This window comes from Anser anser (genome assembly GCF_964211835.1).
Source record: "Anser anser genome assembly, chromosome: 1".
NCBI lineage: Eukaryota > Metazoa > Chordata > Aves > Anseriformes > Anatidae > Anser > Anser anser.
In genome coordinates, this window is record NC_139720.1 from 33,164,583 (window position 1) to 33,190,986 (window position 26,404).

The following is a 26,404-nucleotide window of genomic DNA, read 5'->3' on the forward strand; positions in this document are numbered from 1 at the left end:
TTTTTTATTTATCTACTTCACACAAAGTTGACCTGATGAGTGATTCTACTGGCCTAAATAATCTAAAAGGCTTTTATCCAAAGGCTTGCAAGGAGACCCCAAAAACAAACATAAAGCATACATCCCTGTAGACATTCTGTATACAAGCACTAGGTATCACTTAAGATGCAACAAGATAGAGAAGGCACACTGGCTACAGTGGTGACAAGAGATTTTTTTCAGCAAGACATGAACTAATATCATCACTTTTCATGATGATGTAACAACATCAGAATCAGGGTACTAAACGTTTGCATGGTTAAGAGCAAAAGGGCCTCAAAAATGCCCAGCAATGCATACGCAGTTAAAATATCTACACACATAGTGCAAACCTTATTTCAGCCAGAAACCTTGAAAAATGCAAACTTTTTGCCCTTCATTGCACTTAGACATTTGAAGTCCTGAGATGCAAATAAACAGAAGAAGACAGAAATGTAACAACAAAACCGGAAAGTATTGAAGGTTTGAGAGAAATTTCATGAAAAAGTTTGTTGTCAATATATCATAAAAAGATCTAATCACCCATCCCTAAAAATATGTATATTTATATAAAATATAAATAAAATAATATAAAAAATATATAAAATATAAATTTTTTATAAAATAAAAATTATAAATAATAATACGTATTATTATTATAATAGATACAGTATAAAATAATTAGATTTCCAGAGTCCTGCTTGTTAGCCTTTTATAACCATATTTTATATGGGTATAAGTAGATGACATGTTTGAACAAGATGCAAATCACATAAGAAGCATTATATTTTGTGGCCATATGACCTACATGTCAGCACAGCTTTAACCTTTTCTTTGCTATGGATGGATAGAAGCAATTTAATGTGTTCTTATTCCCATAAGACCAGTGGTGGGTCTATTTGTCCACTCTTACTCACTTAAAGGACTAATTTTCCCAAACAATACCTCAAATTCTTCTTCAACCCCTTGATAAAAGTTCATCACACATTTTTTTGTACCTAACTATCACAATCTTTGTGTTCGTGAAGTAGCACAGTTTTCTCCCAATTGGCCACCCTCCAAGCGAACGTCAAGTTTGGCTCAGTTATACACTACACATTTTTTCAATCTTCTCTTTCTTCATGCCATTCCTGAGGGCAGGAAAGGTTTTATAGCAATCATTGCTTCCTTTCCGACAGGTCATAGTTATTCTCTTTCCCAAACTCTGAGAGTTTCACTTCTCTTTGCTCACCTCTGCAGCTCCTTTAGCAGGAGCAGGGCAGCTTGCCTGCAGTCACTGAGGACTGGCCTTTGTCTGTCCCAGAACACAGACCAAAAAGCACTCATCCAGTACACTGTGAACTGAAACTTTCCCTTGTTGCACTTGAGATCTGGTTTAACACCAGAAGCAATTTCTTACTAGTCCTGGAGCACACTACAGAAGAAGGATGGCAGAAGAGAAGTCCCCTTTTGTTGATATCATAGAAAGAAATCTGAGTGATGGAACACGTGCACTGTCTTTTATCCCTGTCCAGGCACACAGAGCCATCAGTCACCAGTTTGGGGCCCATAAACTACAACAAATAAAAGGCAAGAATTTTCCTTGCAGCAGCATGCATTTTCTGGGTGGCAATCTGAGTCCATAACTTATCAACAACACCGAGTACCAGTCACAGCTAAAAGTCTCTTGCCTTCTCTCAGAAGGACAATTGTTACTCGCTTTTCCAAACTCATCTAGAGTTTCACATTGGCGAAATCTTTTCCCACCTCTGCAGGTGTTTTGACACATAAAAGTTTCATCTCTCATTTTGAAATTTCAACTCTAGTTGTGTTGGTCCTATCAGCAGCACAACCAGCCCACGCACTTCCTACAAATGTAGAAACAAGCTTAGTTAGGGCACAGCTGGCCCTGCAGACTGGTTTCCTCATTTGTGCCAGAATAAACTTGTCCATCTGGGATGATTTCCACCTATGGTGGTACAATCTGAATTAGAAACTCAATATTCACAGCTGCCCAGTTCTGCCCATTGCTCACTCTTGCAGATGAGACATAGGTAACAACAGAGAAGCCATTTGGCGCTTTGATATAACTTCAAAAAACGTCATGCAAGAGGCATTCAAACACCCCCTTGCAATGGTAAAGATGCTTTTATAAGCTTGGCATAATGACCCTTAGGAATATTTTCCTTTTTATTTCTTCCACTCTCCCTCCCCCTCTTTTTTTAAACAGGTGAATTGCAGAAAGTGGGGCCTCTGGGAAATAAAATACAACTGGACCACCTTCCAGCACAAAATAATTGATGCCACACCTGATAATGAAAACTTGCACACTTTTGTAAAAGCAACAGGTATTTTGCTTTGCTTGAACCTCCATCTTTACCTTATTTTTTTGTACATTGCAGTGAGACTGACAAGAAAGAATTAGTGGGATTATACACAGGAAAAAAAAATAAGAACTCTGAACCTAAAGCAGATGTCTGTTGTTGGTACTGATGACTGCTTAGAAAGCACACATTTTAAAACTCCTTTTTACTCTGTCACAGAATCATAGGGAGGTTATTTTTATTAGCCATTACTCAGAAATATAAAGAATATCTTATTCCTCTAGCAGTTGTTATCCTCTCAAAGAAACAATCCTCAAATGCTCAGTGTCATTTACTTTAGTTATTTAAGGCTGACAGCGTTCTGAGTTAAGTGCTCTGCCATTCGTTGTAGGTGTAAGCCAATAACTGGAGGATCTTTTTCTCTATTTTTTTTTAACTGCCCACAGTGTTAAAAACTAACTGGTGAAGAAGCAAATGTATAAGGCCAGGTTTTGCAAATCAGTGTGGCTCTACAGATGTGACAGCTTCACACCAACTGTAAGGACCAGATGCTCAGCTGTGACCAGCAAGAGAGAAATGGCTTTTCATGCCCTTAGTGGCAAGAGACATTTGAAGAGTGACAGCTGCTTCACTATCCCTTGACAGATTTGGACTTGTGAAATTTTACGCATCCTCACAATATGCCTACCCATACACCACATATATATTTGCAGATGACCTGTTACACAACAGTATTGCCATAATTTATGTTCAATTTTTGACTGCATGAATACATATACTTTAATTAGATGGCATACAGGTAGTGGTACTTACCTGTGATCTAAATGATGAATAGAGAGAATAACCCCTGAATTTAAATGGGCTTGTTTTAAGGTCACCAGGATTGTGAATTCATATTTATTTCTCAACTTCTGAAAAAAGATTTCAGCTGTTTCTGGAGACGCCTTTACAGTTCTTGAAGTATCTAAAAGAAAATGCAGAAAAACACTCAGTATAAAATATTACTTTACTTTACAAATTCAAATCAAAGAGTTTACAAAATAACGAACTACATCTGAGTAGCACAATGAACAGAGAGGCAAAAACGGGGATAAAAGTGTTTAAAACACTGTTACATGAAGTGAGAGCCATTGCAACAAAAGAAACACGTTTTCTAGGACACTCATTCTGTTCTGGGTGGGGGGATTCATTTTGTTTGTTTGTTTGTTTTTTTTAAGTGAGGGTCATGACATTTACTCTCTGTATGGATGGCCAGATGGTACCTTAATATCTCATCCAAAATATGGACTCATTAGGAAACAAGCACATACAGATAACACTGGATATGAGGCTAATCTGTGAAGCGTGACCTGAGCTTCTTTTTTATGACTTCTACAAAAATGTTATGCTTAATAGCTATGCACAAGTATTATTTTTTTAATTTAAAAAAAAAAGTTTCTCATTAGGGACAATCTACTCAGTTTTAAGTAATAGTTACAAATGAACTTAAAACCTCACCATTTTTCAAAATATAGTCTTTCTAATTAATCATTATATACTCCAGTTGTGCAGCACGTTGCTGCTGCTTCTTGTACAGGATGTCAAGAACAGTTGTTAGAGTAATTGCACATACACAAAAAAGATTTTCTTTTAAAAGCCCACACATGATCTGAAGACTGAAGCAATGCTTCTGTTGAATTCACATAATTCTATGCGAACACACACATAGAAAATAAAAAGGCTCAACCTTAAGCCCCCTGGAGAGATAATTTACAAAATAAGATGTTAAAATGCTAGAAAAACAATTCCCAAGGTTTTTCATAATATATTATACTAGGAAAAAAACCCTTAATATATGTTTTTAATGCATAAAATCAATTCATTAGAGTGTGTAATCAACTGTGCAAAAACTAAATCAATTCACAAGCTTCTTGTCATTACAATTTAAACATCCTGCTCTAAGTCAGGGGCACTAATTCAGGGACAGAAACAGCAGAAGAGCTAACTGCAGCAGAAATGCTGATTTTCTGTTGGCAGCACTGAAGATGAGCTCCAGTTTACACTGCTGTTCCAAGAAAGTGGTTTACATTGCAAGGGGTAACTACAAAAATACTACTGTGTATTAACAGCAAACATTTTAATGTGCTTTGTGAAACAAAAATATTTTAATGTGTTTAAGAAATATAACAATCTGCACGACCCAAAAGTCCTAACCAGACTCCTGTACAGTGAGCTGAATTTGACTCATTTTTCTTCACAAAGGGGAATTAAAAAAAAAAAAAAAAAAAGATCTTTGAAACTTCCTATCTTTTCTACTGCGGATTGCATAACTCTCTCACTGAAGCAGACATCCATGGTATTTTAATGGAACTCTTAATAAATCATAAAGCAACTCAAATAGAATTACATCAAAGCATTCATTTTTAGCCAAGGGACACTAACAGAGTGGAATGACATAGGTTTGCATGCTGGAAGATAGTTTAACTGCATTAACTATTTCCAGCAATATAAACAATCTATTCCCAGCAGGCAGAGCAGAGGAAGGACACAGAACGAACATATTCTCTAATCACGATCACAAGCTCCTCGTGCACTGCAGCTCTTATCAGCAGCTTTCCTATCAAGATACAGAAGAATACATGAAAATGAAAATATTAAACCCACATAGAAGCCTACAGAGCCAAATTCTTCGGTATAAAGCACATCCTCTATCCAAGTTGGCAACCGGGGGATCTGGGTTTCTCATCTTCAAAAGCTCAGACAATATCCTTTTCTTTTGCAGGTTCATTATCATTAGAGCATTTACACAGTCTGGTTTGGGGCCCACAAACATGTTACATGTTTACACTCGAACTAGAATAATCTCATTTTGACTAATGACAGAAGATGTGACCAGGTATAATAAAACTATATTTATGTGTTTGTGCGCATAAGCAAGAGGCTCTGCCCTGAGGAGCAGAGCTCACCTGCCTGAAGGGCTTGTAGTCTCAGAAGTCTCTGTCAGGATGAGCAGTGCAATTTAAAGTAAATAACAGCGGCAGAACAAAACCCAAAGCTGGGACCACTGGAATGTGTGAAACCTTCTTGCTTACATCTTAATCACTCTTACTGCACTGTAACAATGCTCTTGTCCCTCTAACAGCCTCATATTTCTTTTAAAGTTCCTTGCTGGAGATATTTTGCTCAATTTCAGAAGATGACTGAAACCAAGCCTATAGAGTATACCCCATGAAAACCCAGTATTTTTTCAGCCACATTAATTCAGGCTGATTCCCCTTCACCTACAACATTGCAAGCATTACTAAGAGGAACGGGAAGGGTGGAGGAAAAGGGTTATGAAGATGATTTCTACATCATCACCTCCCTATCAGTTAGAGCTGATAAAGTACCCAGCCATATGCACGTGACAGTGAAGAAGCTGCACAGGGCCTTCATTCAGCAGCTTTTGTGTCAGGTCATATAAGTCGTACTCAGATTTAGAAAGTCAGCACACAGGAATCTATAGAGACAATACAGTACTGATTAGATACAATCAGTTTCCATGCTTGTGTATTGGAGTTGGACACACAACGTTTATGGTTTTCCATTGCAGTAGGAGGTATATGAGTTTGATGGGAAGACAGGGACAAAGGAAGAGGAGGGAAGAGGAAGAAGGCTAGAGGAAAAAAGTCAAGACAAAGTCACATCAGAACTGCGTGAAATAGCAGAATCTGGATTTTCCCTGTGCAGTTCTGAATACTAGAAGATGCTAAGGTGCCTCTCCGCCCCAGTTACACTCTGGTTTATCCATATGCATCATTCCTAGTTTTGACTTCTATCACACCCTACCAGTGCAAGTCTTGAATGCTGTATGCTGGAAGTGGTCCACAGGACTATGCTTGTTTAACAAAAATAAAATCCATAACCTTTAAATTAGAAAGAAATATTAATTTCCACCAAATCCAAATTATATTCTCAGTAGCAACAGATGAAAGAAAGTATATGTATAATAGAGGTACCATTACACAAGGCCAGTTCCATTCACACATAAATGATTATCTCCCTCCCACACACACAATTTATTCTAATTGGAATTACTGGGAATGCAAACACTTTGCTACAGACAGCCTGTGATATAGCAAGGAAACAAACCCTAGCAGCCACGTGGAGCAGTCCACAGCCTCCCCGCCCCTCATTACTACGCTGAGACAGACATGGGAAAAGCAGAGCTGCCTCTACACAGGCAAGAGAGGAATCTTTTTTGATGCCTACTCATGTCACCCCTGTGAATCATTACCCTATCATTAGGCTGGACAAGAATTTTCCATTCTTTTATTTCTATAAAACAATATCTGGGCACACTATACTTTCATCGTGACCTTAGACTACCTTCTCAAAAAAATAAAAAAATATAAAAAAATAAAAGCATCTGGACTTGATTAGATCATGCTGAAAGCCTATGTATTAAGATTATTGCCACATTACCTGATACAGTATTAAATTGCCAAAACACATGGCCATTCAGTCTTGGTATTGCAAATAGTTCATACTTACTGTACCAAAGAGCTACACAGCTTTTTGAATTATTCCTACTCTGATGAAGTACAGCACCCTTCGCTCAGTGCAAGCACCAGGTGGATTTCTTAAAAAAAAGACCAGTGAAAGGTCCTTGATCCATCTTTTTACACTAACACAACAGTGCAAATCCCTCATTCCAATTACCTTTGAACACTAGCAGTAGTTGCTTGATAGATCACCAGCTGTGCTCAATAAATACTGATTCAGGATTGTTCTTGACATTTGGCTTCTGGAAATCATTTTAAGACTGAAGGAAAATACTTTACTGGAACTGGACTTCTTCCATAATAGCTTGGAAAATCAAACTGGTATATCTCGGTTAATAGTTTGTGGTTTCTCAAGAGTTACATAAAAACCTCATACTGTGAGCACTTTTAATACACAAAACCAACATCCTAAATCTTTTGATATTAGACTGCAAAAAAAAAATGGCGAAAACTATTAGTTTGAATGAGAAATTTGTCTCTAGCCATGTTACTTTTGTATCATTTTTGCATTCCTAGAATATTGCATATGTTTGGTTTGACTACACCACAACAACTCACAAATCCATAGCATTAACACTCTATTTTTAATTTCTAGAAGAGTGAGTGAAATGAAAGAAACAAAAATCCAATCTCAAAGCATAACACATTGAATTCATTGGTAAATTTAAAGGTTATAGCATGAAAATGCCTTTAGATGGAATAATAATGCTCATTCGGTAACATGTAGAGCTGATGTGAGACGTGATTTAGCAAAACTACTGAAAACAACGCAATAAACTGGGGAAGAAGGCTGGGGGAAGGGAGAATTAATATGCAACATGCACATACCACGGTAGGCAATAATAATGATTTACAAAGTCAGCAGAACTGATCACCTGAGAATTAATTAGAGCTAATTCGGCTAAGTTTGCACACAGTAATTGAGGAGAGTTTACAGTCCTAGGAAGGATGCAGACAAGCAGTAGGAGGTGGTCGGTCTTCATCTGGGACAGCTAGTTGTGAGGTGATCAGCTGGCCACAGGCACAGAAAAACAAATCCTGTAAGATCTAGCATTGCAAAGCAGTCTGAATGCTCAGTGAAGGAAACCACTGACCACAGGACCTGAAGGAACTCTGCCAATCAAAGAAGCTTAGTGACTGCCTCTGCTCAGCATTTGCAACAGCAGTCTCATCTAGGAGGACACATTTTCCCTCTCACAGACAATCTGTACTCACAGCTTTTGCAAACACTGGAGCCATTCACTCCTGGAGGTGTTAAGCTTATACACTGTCATTTCAGTCATGCTCACGAGATGACTGCCCCATCCCTGGAAGCGTTCAAGGCCAGGCTGGATGGGGCTTTGGGCAACCTGGTCTGGTGGGAGGTGTGCCTGCCCATGGCGGGGGGGGTGGAATTAGATCATCTTCAAGGTCCCTTACAAACCAAACCATCCTATGTTAATTACTACAGTATATCCAAGACACTAAGTCTAACTTTCAACAGTACTCACTCCATAGCCTAAAGGCACTACCACCAGTCTAAACTGACACAGCAGAAAGAGGTGGAAGCCTTTAATTACTTCTCTTCGCCCTTGTGGTGACAACTGCATTCATGCAAATGCATGGGGAACCAGACTGGGCAACTGATCCAGCTATAACTAACCAACTTCCCTCTACTACCTAAAAGAGGTATTGGAAGCAACCAGGAACAAGTTACTGGAGGTAAGCAGAAAGACTTCCACACAGACCTCCAGCAGTGTAACAGATTGCATAGTAAAAAGTCTACATTCAAATATGGTTTAGGACCAGCCATCCATTACAGACGTTTTCCAGCCCACATTAAAAACAAACAGTTATTAAATGGAATGGATAACTTGTCTTAGCATAGGGTGGGCTCTTCAGTTTCTGAAGTGCATCTAAAACTAAACATACAGGATGAACTGAATTATAAAACAAACTCCTGCAGAAGAGCCTTTGAAGGAGGCTTTCTAATTAATGGAGCTCCACAGTTTGCTTCATGTGCACATAATCAGCTTTTAATAGCTGCATCTATAAATCAATTCTGCATCTGACTGTAGGTTTGCTGAACTACCCAAATTTAATTCTAGTGGTTTGTGAGAAAATGGAGAAGTGCTGAAGGCTAAAAACACTATCAAAATATAATAAAGCTAGCTCAATTTTGTTTCATTTTCCTACACTAGTTCGGATCAGTGTCACAAGCATAAATTCACATTGTGTCACTTCTCCTTATTACATTTTTGGGCTAATCTTTCACTTAACTAGGGATTTCACAAAGTCTACAAAGGGCAACAATATCTCAGATTGTTTACCTTACACAGTTCTTTATTTAAGTAACCGATGCAGACTAAGTTACTCTCAGAAAACGAGGCAGAATGTGAAGCTGGTCCCAAAGCAGAATCTTTACAAGGTTGAAAGGGTACAGCAGGTTTTAAGTGGAGCACAGGGCATTCAAATTCATGAGCTGCATTCCTGTAACAATGACTGTAATGAAAACTGAAGATAGAAAGAAGTAAAGCAATGTTTATTAGACCAAAACCCCACAATACGATATTATGGTTTAGATACTTCAGTGGGAATGTTGATTGGGTTAGTTTTGTGGGTTTTTTTTTGTTTTGTTTTGTTTTTTTAATACATACCTGATTCTTTATTTGAACTGATAAAACATTTTGAGCTACCTTTCATAGAGTCATAGAGTCATTTACATTGGAAAAGACCCTTAAGAACAACACAATTTTCCTACAAGCTTGTTCATTCCTGCCTCCTGATAGGTTCCCAAGCATTTCAGAGAGAATAGCAAAACAGGCGCAGCTGCAGTCTTCCAAAACCACATGAACCTGATTTGGTTTCTGCCAAGCCCTAGGGAGGAGCTCTGCGGGAGTTTGGGAGGAGGTGCTGCAGTCCTGTCCCAGCTTTGAAAGACTAAAAGACAGGGGGTGAGCGCTGACCCCGTAAGACTCCCACTGGGGCCATTCCCAAAGGAGGTGCATGGCACTGCCAGATTGTCAGGTCTGGGTGAACACTATGACTACGGTCTAATTGTATGTCAGGATCCAACCAGGTAAATATATAGAGACCTTTAAGCACCTTGGTGCTCCCTATAAACTTGGTGCTACCTACTCTCAACAGCACAAAAACTCATGAACCGGGAGGGAGCAAGGACTCCAGTAAATATCCCAGGCTGAATGATCAGGGATCTTTCAGGGAATGATTTTGGGATACCACACAGACTGCATCTGCCTGTGCAGTTAAGGCACCACCACAGTTGATCACCATCTATGTGTCTTCCTTCTCGTCTCCATTACAGAGATGGCTAAACACAGATAGAGGTAGGAAGAACTGCAATGGATGGGAAGGAGAAACAGAGGAGCAAAAAATGCACTTAAACTAAACAATTGACACAAAAACTCACTTGAAGCCAAATCATTACTTCAAATAAAAACAAGGGGAGAAAAGTCACAGTTTGTTCTTGCAGCATTTGGAGAGGTTTCCACTGCCTTTGCTTTGCAGTTGTTTCTATTCTGAACGTCAGCCACAGTTTTGGTGAGCCACCCAGCAAGGGCTTTCCTCCAGCTTCACACAAGCAGACCTATGTTACATATGCAAAGTCCCACAAGTCACGATGGAGTGACATAAGAGACTTAGAAGGGCCTGTTTCTGAGCACACTTGTTTTTCTCCCAATTATACTCACTGTTCATACTGATAGCCTCAAAAAATATTAAACACATTACTTCTGGTCAAAACTCTGACCCACCTACAAGCTACATACTTGTGTATTTAAAGCCCTTTCAGCACAACTGAGAACATAAATCCACTGCAGGAGAAGATGCGGAAAAAAGTACTGAGAGTCTGGGCATGTATGCCTGAATGCAGCTGCAATGTTTCTGATCTGAAATAACCAAACCATTACAGAGCTTGTGTAATTGGGAGTTGTTTGTGCATTTACATAAGTAATCATGATTTCATTCAAAGAGCTTTGTTTGTAATGTTTTGTTCTCCATGGTCAAAGTCCCAAGGCAATTTTTGCTTGGTTTGTTAAGCTTGTTTGGTTTTGGTTTTGTTTTTTTTAAGCTAAAGAACAATAAAAATCAACAAATACAATATACAAAATACAAATACAAATGCATTTGCAAAATGCAATGAAAACAGAACATATTTCATATAGGAGAAAACCCTCCACCAGATATGATAGAATGGGACAACTGGCTGGCAAAAGCCCTCAATCATTCTTGCTAGCTCCAGGCACTGACTTGGATGACTCTTTAGGAAAGAGTTTGCAAATACAAGACTGTCTGGGGCAAACTATGGCTGCAATATATCATGCATTCATTGTAAATTAACAATAATACCACCAAAAATCAGCTTCTGTCCAGGACCATTTCGTAGAAGAGATTATTCAATGTTAGTTTGAGAGTGATTATACTTGGAATTAAGCCTCTGAACTTACGTACTAGCCACTTCCAGACACGGAAGACAAGGAAAGTCAAATGAAGCTGAATCTTTCTGTAATGCTGAGTTTACCTTCCCACAGCCTGACTGACTTCCCCTGCTAAAACAGCCTCCTTGTGCATACACAAAACAGTTGTTCAGGTGCTACCCGCTGAAGTACAATCAAGCTCTTTCAAACATGGCCAAACCCCTGACATAATCTTGGGATTTGGGCTATGAAACATTTCTTCATGGCACACACATACACAACCGGATCACACTGCACGGAATGGGGAAGGTGGATCTTTCCTTCCACCCAGCCACCTACTACACGAGCAAAATCCAACTGCTTCTGTGAAGTTGTCACATTAACAGTGCACCTGCAAGGATGATTCCCCACATTGATAATAACCAGGGAAATGTTTCAATGGCAGTGAGTCTCTGTGTGCCAGTAGCACAATGCAGACAACCACAGCACCTTTGCTTGGTTAGCAGATCCTTTCAACACAATGAAATAAATGCAGAGAGATCCAGTGGCTAAATTTACACCACTACAAAAATCCATTTGAGCAGCAGGACAACATATCAAAGTTCTCTTTTGATCTCGGGCTTAATTTACCAGATCACAATGCTAGTACAATTAGATGTCTCTCACCCTCCCTTTGGAAAAAAAAAAAAAAAAAGAAAAAAAAAAGGAATTTTCACCCAGGTTACAAGTCCAAGCAATTTGCTATAAGGCAAAGTAGCACAGCTGCAAGTCAGGTGCACTCTTCCAGAAATATGTAGGGTCCATGTCTGAGGGTTTCATGACTTGGAGACTCAGTAGGCAAAATATAAATAGGTAAATAAATACAGTAAAAGTTCTAGACAGAATCTTCAACAGCATATTTTTCAAACCTTTTGCAATGGATGAGAAACCTAACTGTAGGACAACCTGAATTTAAATGTATAGAGCTCCAGATAATAAATCTGTATTCTTAGCAGTACACTGAAACAACTGAATTGCTTAAAAAAACTATACAGATCCTACCATGCTAGATTGTTACTAAAACAATTCCCATCAAACTGCCAAAGAATATGTGAATGTGCACTTCTGAAAGGAATATAAGTAATGTGTGCATCAACACAGGGGGAAGCAACATAGAAAAGCATTATCAGGATTTTTTAAATGCATATATGGTACAGAAAACCACTATTCCCTGCTCACAAGCAATACTATCTCCTTCAGTGTAACTATGTCATCATGCAAGGTGCTATCACCAAGAGGTGCTATTCAGTGGGGACCTATTACATGATAACGAAGTGACAAAGATGAAAGATGACTTCTGCTCATCATGGAAATTCTACTCGTAGGAAAAATAAAATGTGTGTTGTACGGTATGTTCTGCCCCAGGTGTTTATTATTGTAATGTTTTCTGGTGACTTACAGTTTCTGGGTTATCAACTATAAGATGCAATAGCTTTTTGATTACTAGTTTTCCCTAGTCTATATTCCACCACTATTATCAATTTGTCTTTATTCTTTAAGTTCTTTAAGACTCTTTGTATTTGCTCCCTTGTAGGTAATACTTTTAATGATGTTGTTTAGATTTTTCAGGTCCAATACCACTATAAAACCTATTATGTTTGAAGAACACAGAAGTAGTGTAAAGTGGGATTTCTGTCTGGTTCTTCATTTAAAACAGATTCCAGCTACATTTAAAAGACTGCAGTTAGTATAGCTTTATAAATATACATGTATATATACATGAACACACTCACGCCCCTTTAGGCACAATGCGGTTTTCTAGAAGGTTTGAGAATACCTTGAAACCTGTGGAGAAAATGAAGCCTGTCTTGTTTTCCTTGCTGCTGCCATCTGTGGCATATGCACCTGGTTATGCTTGGCTGCATACTGTCATATGAGCACAGTGTGTCAAACTGACCCAACAACAAACAAAAATATCACACCACACAATGCTGTTAACACTGGGACACATACTGAAGAGCACAAGAAAAATAATGTATCGTCTTCCAGCCCTATTGGTGCTGTAATAAAGGCATGATACACACAAAAACTGCTAAAAGACTGGATTTATTTCCACTCCCTAGTCATATAGCACAGGCAGAATTTTAAAAGTTATGCAGGTGATATCATGGGGGAAGGGACAGGAGGAGGAAGCAGGCTGGTTAGCCTTTTCCAAATGAAAAAGCAGATGAAGGAAGGTAAACAAAGTCAAATCAATTAAAACCAATAAAGTACAAACCAACAGCAATAACAAACCGCAGAAGCAGATTACGCTGGATGTAGCTCAAGCTGGATTACGTGACCCACCCTCCTCCCAGAAGCTATGACACAATTCAGGCTCCTCAAATGTATCATATCCCAGCAGGGAACTGGGTCACGCACTGACAGACTGTAAGAGACCAGCACCTTCCAGGGCACCTGTGGATTAGGATCGTGCTGGGCGCTTGTACATCTTCCTGCACAACACCTCCCAGCTCTCCTCCCTTGGCTCTCGCTGTGCCAGTGTCAGCAAGGCCTACTCATGGCCTCTGGCCCGCTCACTCCCTCTCAAAAGCTCCTTTTCCGTGACCTCTGTGCTGCTCCTGAGGACCCACCACGTGCAGCCTACATGTCACAGGGCCCTTTAGGTTGGAAGGGACCTCTTGAGATCATCTAGCCCAACACCAAGCATGTGCAGATGCGCTGGAGGGTTTAGCTTTTTTCTGTATTAAGAATCTAATGGTTTCTCCCTCCTTGCAACAGCTGGGAGTGCTCATCCTAGCTTTCCCTAACCTCTGACTTTCTGGGGTGTAATTGCTTTTGTAGTCACTTTAGGATTCATTGCCTTTGGCTCACCAAACATCTAAGTGTCAAGGCTGAATTATTTTCATACAAGGCAATGGTAAGCTTAAGAAAGAATTAATGTGATATCAATCTTTATTCCCAGATGAACACAATGATGTGATCTACATGAAAGACCGACTTCTGACACAGAAGAACAGTCAACAGTCAGCAACTTGGGGAAATCCAAAAACCCAGACCTTCGTCCCAGTAACAAAGCCAGCAAGGCATGCAAGGCAGGGGGAGGGAGGCCACCAGTGGAAAAAAAAATATCTCAAGCATGCCAGATGTATCTAACAACACTGTTGCTAGCCCCAGGCCTCTGGTAGTGGCCTGAGCAAACAGCAGTAGATGGGAAGAGAAGGCAGGAGACTGAATCATAAGGGGAATTCAGGTTCCAGCAGAAATAAGGGGGAAGTGCCAGGGGGCAAGGGGGACACAGATGAGGAGAGGAGAAAGGCACCCAAGCCACCAACCTTACTGGCATTCTCAGAAAAGTCACTTCTAACCTAATAACTGTTTTGATGCCAGGTGAAGAAAAGCTTAGAAGGATTCAGAACTGTGGATACCAAGGAATACCATACACACAGCTCAGCTATGAGCATGGCAGGCAAACAGAAAGTACATGAGGGACTCAAGCTACAGTTCCCAGAGGTCCCAAAGAAGCTGAGGAGGCTCAGAGTTCATCTGAACTCCTGCAATAAATTTCCTTTTAAATCAGGTATTAATGGAATCCTATGGATATGCTAGCCCCAGTGAATCAGGTACATGTTTTACCCACATGCACAGTTTATAAGCTTGGATGAGTTAAAATCACAAACGCTTCCAAATGCTGATTTCCTCACTCTTGTTGGCTTGTTTCATCCAAGTAACATTAAAATATACTCAAGTGCACCAAAATACAGTTTTAGGGAGAAATCAAAGGCACCAGCTTGATTTTAATGAGTATTAGGCATTGGATACCCTGTTGTGTCTTAAAATCTGTCCATCAACATCCCAGATTTCCAGAGTTCGGAAAAATTTACAGGGTAATCCACTCTGCCCTTGGCATATGAACTGGAAGTAACAAAATTACTACAACATAGCTAATTACTCTTTCCTTGACCTCTTTGAATACTAAATAAGTCCTTCATTCTAAACCTCTGGGAATTTTGTAATAGCAGACACTTATCATAAAACACTTCTGTCATTGCTTGGACAAGCTGTACATTTTCAGTTCTTTCAAAATCTTTCTTTCTAAGCTAGTCCTTTTTACTGTATAATCGGGTTTGCTGTTCTTCTCTTCACTCCCTGCAATTCATTGATATTTTTCTGAAATGGAGAAACCCAGAATGAATGCAATACACCAGACAATCTCTGTTTAAAAAAAAAAAAAAAAAAAGTGAGCTCCCATGCTTTCCTTACATTTGAAATGCTAACAGATTTTCCTCAAGTTTATCCCACCTTGAATGGGTGCTGAACAAAGCTAGGGACAGTTTCAAGCTTAAGGGAATGAACCAGTGTGACAGGAAATTTTCTGAGTATCTTTGGAACAGCCATGGCCCAATACGGGAATGCATGTTTAGGGAGGTATTAAAGCACAGATTATTGACCTCCAAACCACAAAAGTTCCTTTGGAACCTTTCTGGATCATTATTCAGCTGTGTTTATAGACTACTAGACTTTAGAGACTGCTAGACTTCCAGCCATGGGGTCAAGGCTAGTGCATCTCTTCCCAGTGACTCTTTTCAAAGAATAAACAACATGGACATTACCATCCTCTAATTATCCTTACACAAGCATTTGTGCTGATGAAACTGTCTAAATGTTCCTCTAACAAAGAGAACAACTCTAAAAGTGGAGGTCTTTTTCTTATTATACTCCCTCTATGTTTTTAGAGAAGGAAATTGCCACTTAAATTCCACTAAAAGAGTTCTCAGTTATGGATCACTAGCAATATTGATTGTAATGGTTCCTTTGGAAACATTACAGTCTATCGTAGCAATGTTGTTGCTGCTGCAAATATGTTAATCAGCTGAAACCCTTTTGAACACTGTCTTCAGAATTCTCTTTCAGTCATCTCATCCTTTTATACCATGCCCACTGCTTTAGCACCTTCCAGCGGCACACAGAGATGTGAATGGCATCTCCCAAGACAGCACAACACAAAAGTCAGTTTTCTAAGCTCTTATTTCTCCCTGAAGTCATCAGGATAACACACACAAAAAGTATGCACCAAGAAGAGAAAAATAAACAAAAAATTGCTTATCATAAATAATGAAAAAAAATGCAGTTAAATTCTTGCATGTTGAAAATGGCTACAGCATTCTTTTTTCCACCTAAACATGGCTTTAAAAAAAGGGGGGGAGGGGGAATCACCCTGAATGGGATCATAAAAATATTTTTGCAGCAAAAATAAGTTTTTTTAAGTCCAGTGCCAGCTACCTGAAATAACTGAATAAACATTCATAAGGGGTATTTATCATGTTAAACAATGCACAACCAGGAAAATAAATAAATAAATACGGTAGTACCCTTTCTTATCACATTTCTTCCCGGATTTTCCCAAGAATAAATCTTTTGGGTAACACAGAAATGGATAAATCAGTATTTCTTAAACACCGAGACAAAACATAGAGAGTTTCAGCCAAAACAGATGGAGAGAAGAAAAAAAAAAGCAGTGAAAAATAATTTTTCACCCCCTAATTCTTTCCCCCCACACTCAGCTCTGCCTTAGAAGTTAAGGTGGGAGAACATAGCTGCTTTGTGGATATGCACCTTGGCGTGCAGCCAAACAAGACACAATATGGGGAAGTGAAGAGTAACTACATGGAAGCACGGCTTCCCATGACAGCTATATATAATCTCCTGCTCTCATCCTCTGGTTTTAAATAACTTACGAGCTCAGCTGTGTGCCTCCCCGAAGATGCACTAGAAGCAGGGAAGTTAACCATTCGCAGAGGTATTTTTTCAAGGCTGCACCCGGATGCACTGGAGAGCACAGACTAGGTGAACGCAAGCCATAGGTGGACTGTAGGGAACCTAATTCCCAGATCTTATAAGGGAACAGTCTGGTTGTGTCAAAATGAGAGGAGGAAACAGACTATGAGATTGATCAACATGGAGTGTATAGGAAATGCTGCTCTCCTCTCCAAAACCTCACTAGAGAATGAACTGTGCTCCAGTGGGGCAAAAAAAAATTAAAATAACTTTAACCTAGCTATTTCATGACAACAGAACTGTCACAGCAAGGTAGTTACGTAAGGACAGCAAGACCTCATTCTCCCACATCGCTGCCCCTTGCTAACACAATCCTCCTCCAGCAGTATGGAAAGATGTCCTCGACAGCTGCCTGTAGGCCTCTGCCCCTGCTCTCATGACACAGGTGCTTCAAGGTGCTGGGTTCTCTGCCACATGCAAGACAGATGCCATTGTGCTGTCAGTGTCACCTCTGTCACCAGCTGAGACCACTGCACCCCGCTGCACTGCAGGAGGGGCTGCCTGTTGAGGGCTTGGCTGCTCCCAACGGACTGCTGGTGGGGACGTAGCCACGGAGGAGGCTCCCCTCAGCCTCCACTCCTCCGACCATCCTCCCCTTCTCTGGGAGGAGAAGGCTCTGCCCCACTGCAGCACAAGGATGCCCTCTTTTTCCTTCCATATATGCCCCAGAGCTGCACACCAGGCTCATCTTCGGCTTTCAAACACTCAGTGCCCTGAGATGGCACTAGCTTCAACAAGGGGTTTGTTCTTACGTTATATGAAGAGGCCTGACCGTAGATGTAGGAACATGCATGTGCAGTTCTACTTGTTATTGATCAGCATGAATTGTTCTGAGCAATACTGAATGTCTAAACAGAGTGGGGTAATTTGAATTAACCTGAGCAACCAGACTGTCATAGAAAATACAAAGTTTTAGACAATCAACAGTGTCCAAATAGGAATCGGAGCCCCAAAGACCTCAAATGGTTGCAGATATTAGAAGAAACCTGTCTGTGAAAAGCACCAGAAAACATGGCAAAATAGGGCATTCCCCCAGCTGGAGTCAAACCCTCACAGATGAATAAATGCAGGGACTCATCTACTTGCAAAGGTTGAAGTAGCAGAGGTGGGAGGCTTTAGCTGTCCCATTAAGCACATGCAAATCATGCTGTCTGGCACCGTCTCCTCATGGGATCTGAGCAGGCAAGACATGGTGCCTATTTCAGCACATGTTTCTCTTCCCAAGCTGTAGCTTCTTCCAGAATCTATGCTCTTCAGAAGTTACCAGACCAAATTCTGCCCAAAGTCCATACCAAGACACATAGCACAAGATGAATACATTAAAAAAAAAAAAAAGGCTGTGGAAGGAATATCTAATTTCACCTATTTCATTTCCCTCTCCCCAAAAAGCCCCCTGTAGAAAAACAAATCATAAAGGGAAAAAAAAAAAGTTTTATATAGAATATCTTTTCTTGCAATGAACAATGACATCATTTTTAGAGCCATAGTTAAAGTAGCTTTACTGCTCTACACTCAGACCTTTACAACACTTTTTATGCCCAGTATACATTCTCAGTGACATTATTTACTTAAAACTTTCAGCATTAAAACAGTTACAGCCCGAGTGCTACAGGCTGTTTTCTGTCATTTCTTAACAAAATTTTGTATCAGCTATGCACTACTGACTATGTATAGGGATTGCAAGCTCCGCTCCAGAAACCTGAATGTGGAGTATATCAGGTCTCCATTCATAACCCATTTCTCCACTCCAGTCTATGCTGCTCTTCAGTGTCTCATCACCCAGTCTGTACGTATGGCAACCCTGGCTATACGTACAGACTGGACTACAAGACACTGGAGAGCAACCCAGCAGAGAAAGAACTGGGGGTTGTGGTTGATAGCAAGCTGAATATGAGCCAGCAGTGTGCCCTGGCAGCCAGAAGGGCCAACTGTATCCTGGGGTGCATCAAGCACGGCATTGCTAGTCTGTCAAGGGAAGTGATCGTCCCGCTCTACTCTGTGTTGGCGCGGCCTCACCTCAAGTACTGTGTGCAGTTCTGGGCACCACAGTCCAAAAAGGACATTGAACTGTCAGAGAGTGTCCAGAGGAGGGCGACGAAGATGCCTAGAGGCAAAGACGTATGAGGAGCGGATGAGGTCACTTGGCCTGTTCGGCCTGGAAAAGAGGAGGCTGAGGGGAGACCTCATCACAGTCTACAGCTTCCTCATGAGGAGGAGTGGAGGGGAAGGCGCCGATCTATTCTCTTCAGTCACCAGTGATAGGACCCGCGGGAATGGTGTCAAGCTGAGGTAGGGGAGGTTTAAGTTAGACATCAGGAAGAGGTTCTTCACTGAGAGGGTGGTCACACACTGGAACAGGCTCCCTAGGGAAGTAGTCACGGCACCAAGCCTGTCAGAGTTTAAGAAGCGTTTGCACTGTGCACTTAGTCACATGGTCTGAATTTTGGGTAGACCTGTGCGGTGCCAGGAGTTGGCCTCGATGATCCTTGTGGGTCCCTTCCAACTCGGGATAGTCTATGATTCTATGGGTCTATTATTACAAGCACCAATCACAAGTCAACCCCCCTGAAGTTTTGCTCTTCCCATAACTCTCCCACCTTCTGCTTTACAGATAAGTCAGCACAGCAGTATCCAGTGCACAGTGATAGTGGGTATATTTATGATTACTCAGCAGTAAAGAAAGCGTGTGGCTATGCAGTGGCTAAGTACATGACAGTTCTGCCTAAGCGTGGCACTAAGAGACATGGTTTAGTGATGGGACTCGGTAGATCAGGTTGATGGTTGGAGCTGATGATCCGGAAGGTCTTTTCCAACCTAAATGACTCTATGATTCTCCATGCGTGGTAACTCAGCATGGTTTAGGATGGATATTGCATGCAAGATTTTCACATACTGCCGCCTCTTTTTTTTTGGGCAGGCTCTTCCAGCAGCAAATGCTTCCCAAACACCTCCTCTTGCTAATACTGCTGAAAGGAGGAGGCTATTGAGCATTCTGCTCTTACTTCTGGGGCAAGAGGGTGCCTTGCAGCAGCAGTCCCCACTCTTCAGCCTTGCTCTTCAGGGCTCTCCTCAAGCACCAATCCCAGCTCCACAGCAACACGGGGCACAGTAGCAGTGCCATATTGCAATAGTCACTGCTTGTACAGCAGAAAAAAAGGGGCAGAGGTGTCTCAGTCACATGCAAAAGGTGGAAGGAGAAAGAGGACAGTGGTGGGAAAGCCCACCCATTTGTTCCAGCTATGCCAAAATTCAGACGCATCTGCGGCTACCAAGTTGTCCTAGAATACTTGTTTACACTAGACATTTCTATCACTGAAAGAAAGTCCAGTACTTGCTAAAACAAAAATGATTTCAGTCTCTCCAAACTAAAGGGTAAGAGGCTTTCTTTGTCTCTTTGAAACATTCTGGGAATTTTAGTTATCTAGAGATGATTCTCGTGCTGGAAGGTCCCACACTTCAAGGATTTGATGACTGAAAGAGAAACCAGATTGCTCCAAGACAAAAAAGCTGCAGACAGGTATTTGCTCTGCAGTCAGCCCTGCCAGTTGGCAACATTAGCATTCCCTCCCCCAGCTCCGTTCCTGCTCCTCTTAGATCAGATTTGGGTCTCTAAGACAGCTGGAGAAAGGTTTTATTTATTTATTTTTAAACAGGAATCTCTAATCCATGTTACTGCAGTCAGCCCAGTTAGCTCCTGAAACTGGCCAACTTTGCTATCAGCAGATTAGGGGATGCTCGTATGATCTCTTGCATTGGAAGAGTTGTGGGGACAGTAACCTCTAGCTCCTGGACAGTGACAAGCAGCTGGAAACAGTAATATTTTCAGCAGGCTCAGCTGGAACTAGAAGAGAGCATCTGTCCATGGTTCCAGTGGCAGGTGGCAAGGAAAAAAGCATGTGTGAAGTGCATAGCTAACCTAAATCTTATTTCTGTAACAAGAGAAAGTTTACTCACAGCTAGTTTTAAAGCTTTAGTTTTAGCTGCTTTATTTAGTAACATTCAGAGATATCACAGGCCAAAGAACATAGTACTTTCCAGATAGATGAGATGTGTGTATGTAGTTATTTTATATTGTTTTGCTTGCATTTTTAAATAATGGGCTAATGATCCAATCACACAGCAATAAGCAATGAATTATTTACAGCAAGATGTATTTTAGGGTTTTTTCCCCCTCCTCCCCACACATATTCTGTGCCAGCAAGACCCAGTTCAGAAAACAGTAGCACCAAGTCCTTTTCATTGCATCACACAGACATTAAAGTCATTTCTTTGGTGTTTTAAAGTATATTCCTCCCCCCACACCCCCCACAACCTACAATACACTGTATCAAGAACTGTTCCTCCTCATCAAGAGTAGCTGAATATTGCTTATAAACATATTATAAGTTACATATCCTAACCAGTAAAGAGAAAACTCATTCCAAGGGAATTCCAAGTTATGTATTCAGATATACAAGCTGCCACATTTTTGACAGTCATGCCCTTTTTATGTTTTCCTTAAATAAACGTTCCTGTCTGTAACCACCCAACTTCAGTGTTCTGACCACCCTTTATTCTCCTCTTTGAGGAACACATACACCTTTTGATAGATATATACTTTCCTTACACATCACTTTGCTCTCATTTTCATTTTTGTGCCTCTTTTCACTTGATTTACTATGTACCTTCCACCACTCTCCACTACTGCTGGAGGTGGCTGAAAGATGTCTCCATTAGTGCATTGGACAATGATAGTCTGATGTGTAACACTGAATTACAACAGTTCAGGTGGGACCCAGAAACACTATCAAAATTTTATATAAAATATAATAACAATACAGAGCCTAAGGGAGGGGGGAAGGTGGCAAAGTCTCTGCTTAGAGGACTGCCAGGAGACAAAGTTACTCTGGCAGCCTTTAGATTCTCACATCCGAAAATATCATTTTCTATTGCTAGTTGAAATGCCTGGCTTCATTGGGTCTTACATGTGCCTGAAGTGCAGCCTACACTCAGGAAACCTACTGAGGTCAGACATGTCTGACATATCCAAAAGTCTCAACACTATCCAGCCTCTGTTGGTGATACCTCTGTCTGCCTCATCAAGTGTTCACATACTCAAGTGCTCTTGCAGCCATATGATTTTCATATTTGCATAGGAAAAATGGCAACGTTTACCTCAATCCCCACTTATCACCTCAAATTGTATTGATGTCATTTACAAATAAGATTATAAAAATGATAATTAGGATTTCTCCAAAAGGAATTCAAAACCTTCTTCAGAAAAATTATACTTCAATCCACTCATTTGCTTTGGGCTTTACCTTAAATGTCATCCCCATTTTGCAAAGTGAAAACTTCACTGTAATACATAAACAGGCACCAACAGAGAAGTTTGTGGTGTAGATCTCTGACTTCTGTGCTCTGACCAAAAAAAAATAATTTTCCTCTCAACATATTTTGACACCATAATATCTGCTGTTGGCTAGAAGTGCTGGCAGATGTTCATATATAGCAACACTAACATTTTTTCTGAAGACTTCCTCCTGTTTTCTATTCATAATTCCATCTTCCCACGAGCTACACTGGAACATTTTACAACTACTTTGTAAATCACTTTCCTACAGAAAAATAAGTCCCTGCAGCTATACAGGGACAGATTGCATTGGCATTCAGGTGCTACCAAAGCACTACAACCAAGCAACATCAGGAACCTAAAAAGGTTTAAAAATCATGACTATGCATTTAATCCTGATGAAGCCAGTGGGAAGAGTTCTGTTTCAGAAGTCTTACACTTTCTATAGGGTGCGTATAGCAACAGATCAGACTGATACACGGAAGGGAAGTCCAAGTGAACACAAATTGCAAATGGTTTGAATTATTTCTAAATCAGTAACTGTTAAGGAGGAATCTAAATGCTCTTGAATGGATAGTAACAGAATAAAACAGAATACATGGCAGCTGTATACTGTGTTATATGATCTAGAGATATAAATTCCTTTAAAAATCTCATAGAAAGGAAAATTTATCAGGATAGCCGATTAGATGATAAAACCCCCTTGCATGGCAAATCGATGCTACATTCAATAAAGCAGTCAACACTGTCTTTTCACCTATAGACAGAAGAAGAGAGACCATTCTGCTTCAGCTACATGTACAATTTCTCCACCATATAATCCCCATATGCCTGTTCACAGTTCAACCTGCCACTTTCATAATTTCTTTCTAAAATAACGAACAGTGTTTGGGCTTTTTATGTTTTAAACATATATAAAGAAAGGCACTTTACACCAGTCTATCAAAAAGGCAACACACTAAAATGACAAATGTATGTCACGCAATAGACTATTCATCTTCTGAAGAAACCAAAGGGAAAAGGAACAGAAGTTAGAGCTTTGAGAGTAAGTTCATAGATTTAAAGTCACGTGTTTCCTTTCTCCAAAATTATTTGGGCTTAGGACTACAGGTTTTATATAAGCAAGGAAAAACACAGGCAAAAACCAAATCTGAAGCCAATAAGAATATGTATATCAAATTCACACACTGCAAATACATACATTAAGAGGCATGCCCTGCAGCAATCTCCCATGGTGTTAGCGCTAAGAGTAGAACAAAAATGACTACATGGACCAGTGGCTGATTGAGTAGAGCAGTGTCTGTATTTCTAAAAGCAAGTTAGAAAATGACACTGTCTGCCCACTAAGGACTCCATTTCCTCTAAGAAAATCAGGAGTTTTGTGTAGTAACAGGAAAAGTATATTCAATCCTTCAGGGCACTGAAGGATGCCGAGGTAGCCACTACATAGACCCAAGTGTTCCTGCTTATTTTATTCCCCTGATTCCTTTAAATGAAATACAAGGTTGGTGTGAAAAAATTAAAAACTTTTCTCTGCTTTTATTACAACTAAATTAGCAGCCTACTTGGCAACTGCATATTCACAGTTACCAAGAAAAAAAGGGATAACTTGAAAAAGACTCTTTAGTAACCCAGCAATTTTTTTGTCCCAACACTGGGGGAAATACACAATAAATACAGTTACTCTTACAAGCCTCTAATGCTTGTAAGACTGAAGTCATAGAGAGGTTTCACTCCTCACCATCACCCTGCATTGTAACACAGAGGGGCCTCATCTCTGAGCACCACCGTACCTTAAGCATCCAGCTATTTTACTAGGAATCACGCAGCCATACAAACATGTTGCCGTTCCCCACGATCACCCTCTCACAGAAGGCTGTTCTGAAGCTGCAAGCCCACCCGTGACATTTAATAAAAGCAGCATGTGTCAGTGCTTCTGAGCGCATACGTGCACGTCTCCACACTAACGTCCATAGTGACACACGCTGGCTGTACCAGGGAAGGACACCGCTACAGAGATCACCTCAAAAAAAGCCCCTGGCAACTATTAGCTTCTAATAAATTATCTCATTAAAGCAACCATGAAAAAAGTTCCCTTTCCAGATCTCATCTCCCTTAAGTTATAGCTCCTCTGCATGGGAATCAGCCTCGTGCCTGTTGCACCAGGAATTATTTCAGAGCAGAGCAGCTTCTTGTCATGCCAGGAGTTTCAACCACCAAGTCCCTCTATCTGAAAACTACAGGCTGCTGCAGAGATTTCCTCTTGCTCCACCAGATGTTGAGCTATATTCCCTTGCTCTTCTCTAGTCAGGTTTCTAAAGAGCATTTCATCATCTTCCATGTGCTTTTAAAGGCTATTTTTAGGCTTTTTTTTTTTTAGACGAAGATGAGATTTTTCCTGAAGACATTCAGGACTCCAACTTCATTTAAGGTATCGGTACATTATTAAAGCATAACTCAGAAAACACTCTGAAGATGAGGAAGTGTAGGCGATGTAACCTGTGCCAAGAAATTCAGCTGTCCCTTCAGAATTATTTTATAGATCTGTGTGACTCACAATATTAGGAAGTCTAAGTATATTGAAATAAATGTGTCTGTTTTTTTGAGAAGTAGAACAAGACTTTTTTTTTTTTAACTTTGATTAGAAAAATATCACAGGTACTCTGAAAAACCCAAACTCAGCCTTTGTTTCTCGCAGCGGGCATGGCACCGGAGCTCACAAAGGCCACTTTCCCCAGTAAAAAGCGGTGTTTTTCGCCATCTGCCTCGCTCCTCTGGGGCACTCCGGCTGCAGCATTCTGCCGGATCCACGGGAAACTTTGAGCGAGCGTTTCCTTGGCAGGACCGGGGGCATGTTCGGCGGTTCCCAAGTGGAGTCGGGGAGTGGGAGGTGCCGTTATTCATCGCCGCACCCCACGGCTCGCACAAGCAGCCATCTGCCAGCCCCGGTCCTGCTGTACTTTCATTAAGCGTCTACCAGACGAAGGATTTAAAAAAAAAAAAGGATCGAAGGGAGGAAAAGCGGGATGTGGGGGAAGGAGGAAGATGAGGGGGTGCTGGGGGAGCCTCTCGGGGCCGTACCTGGGAAGAGGAAGGCTTTGCTCCCGTTGTGCAGCCCCGGCACCTGCCGCACGCCCGCCGCCGAGCCCGGCAGCCGCAGCTCGGCCAGCACGTCGATCTGCAGCGAGGGGTCCACGCCAAAGCCTGCAACTGCCCCACGAAAGTGCCGTTAAACCCACCGCAACTTTCCGCACCCCCTCGTACCCCCCCCGGATCCCCGCACCTTACCTGGCCCCAGGCAGAGCAGAAGGCAGAGCGTGCCGAAGCCGCTGCCGGACTCCATGGCACAGCGCAGCGCTCAGTCCATAGCCCACCCCCCCTTTCCAAAAAGGAAAAAATAATAATAATAATAATAAAAAAGGCTCCGGGGAGGGGGGCAGAGGCTGGCTGCCTCCCCGCCTCTCACCGGGAGGAGCGGACCCCCCGCCGCCCCGCAGCGCGCATCACGGCGGCCGGCCGGAGCACACAAAGGCGGTGGCGGGGGGGCCGGGCCGGGCCGGGCAGCGCAGCCCCCCTCCCTTCTCCTCTCCTCCGGTGGGCTTACGACCACCGGGCCGGGGGAGGGGGGGGGCAGCCTCCCCTTCCCTCCCGGCTGAGGATGCCCCCGCTGCTCCTGCAGCAACCTCCTCCCAGCCCGGGAGCACCGCTCCGCTCCCCGCCGTCCAGCGGGAGCACGGAGGCTGGCGGGAGGGGCCGCCGGTTTATGGCGAGGCCGCGGGAGCCGCCCACCGCCCACCGCCCACCGCCCACCGCCGGGCCGGGCCGGGCCGGGGGCGGCGCCGCCTCGCCCGCAGGGAGCCGCCGGGGCCCCGGAGCCCCCGGGCTGCAGGGAGGCGGCAGGCAGCCCTCTGGGTTCCCCTATGTACCCCCTGCTTTGTTGTCGCCCCCCTCCCCTCCCGCCGGAGTCATCCCGAGACGGGAGAAAGCCGGGCCTGA

General features: G+C 41.8%; 1 protein-coding gene across 1 annotated transcript in view; it reads right to left on the minus strand.

Moving 5' to 3' along the window:
• The window catches only part of NELL2 (neural EGFL like 2), a 147,260-nt gene extending 121,084 nt beyond the window's left edge, over positions 1 to 26,176 (minus strand). The window contains exons 1-3 of the mRNA XM_083815095.1: positions 25,697 to 26,176; positions 25,490 to 25,618; positions 3,135 to 3,285 (exon numbers count right to left, since the gene is read on the minus strand). Of these exons, the coding sequence (XP_083671221.1) occupies positions 3,135 to 3,285; positions 25,490 to 25,618; positions 25,697 to 25,751 (335 nt within the window). The 5' untranslated portion in view covers positions 25,752 to 26,176. The remainder of the gene's footprint in view (positions 1 to 3,134; positions 3,286 to 25,489; positions 25,619 to 25,696) is intronic.
• Positions 26,177 to 26,404: the final 228 nt, after the last annotated feature.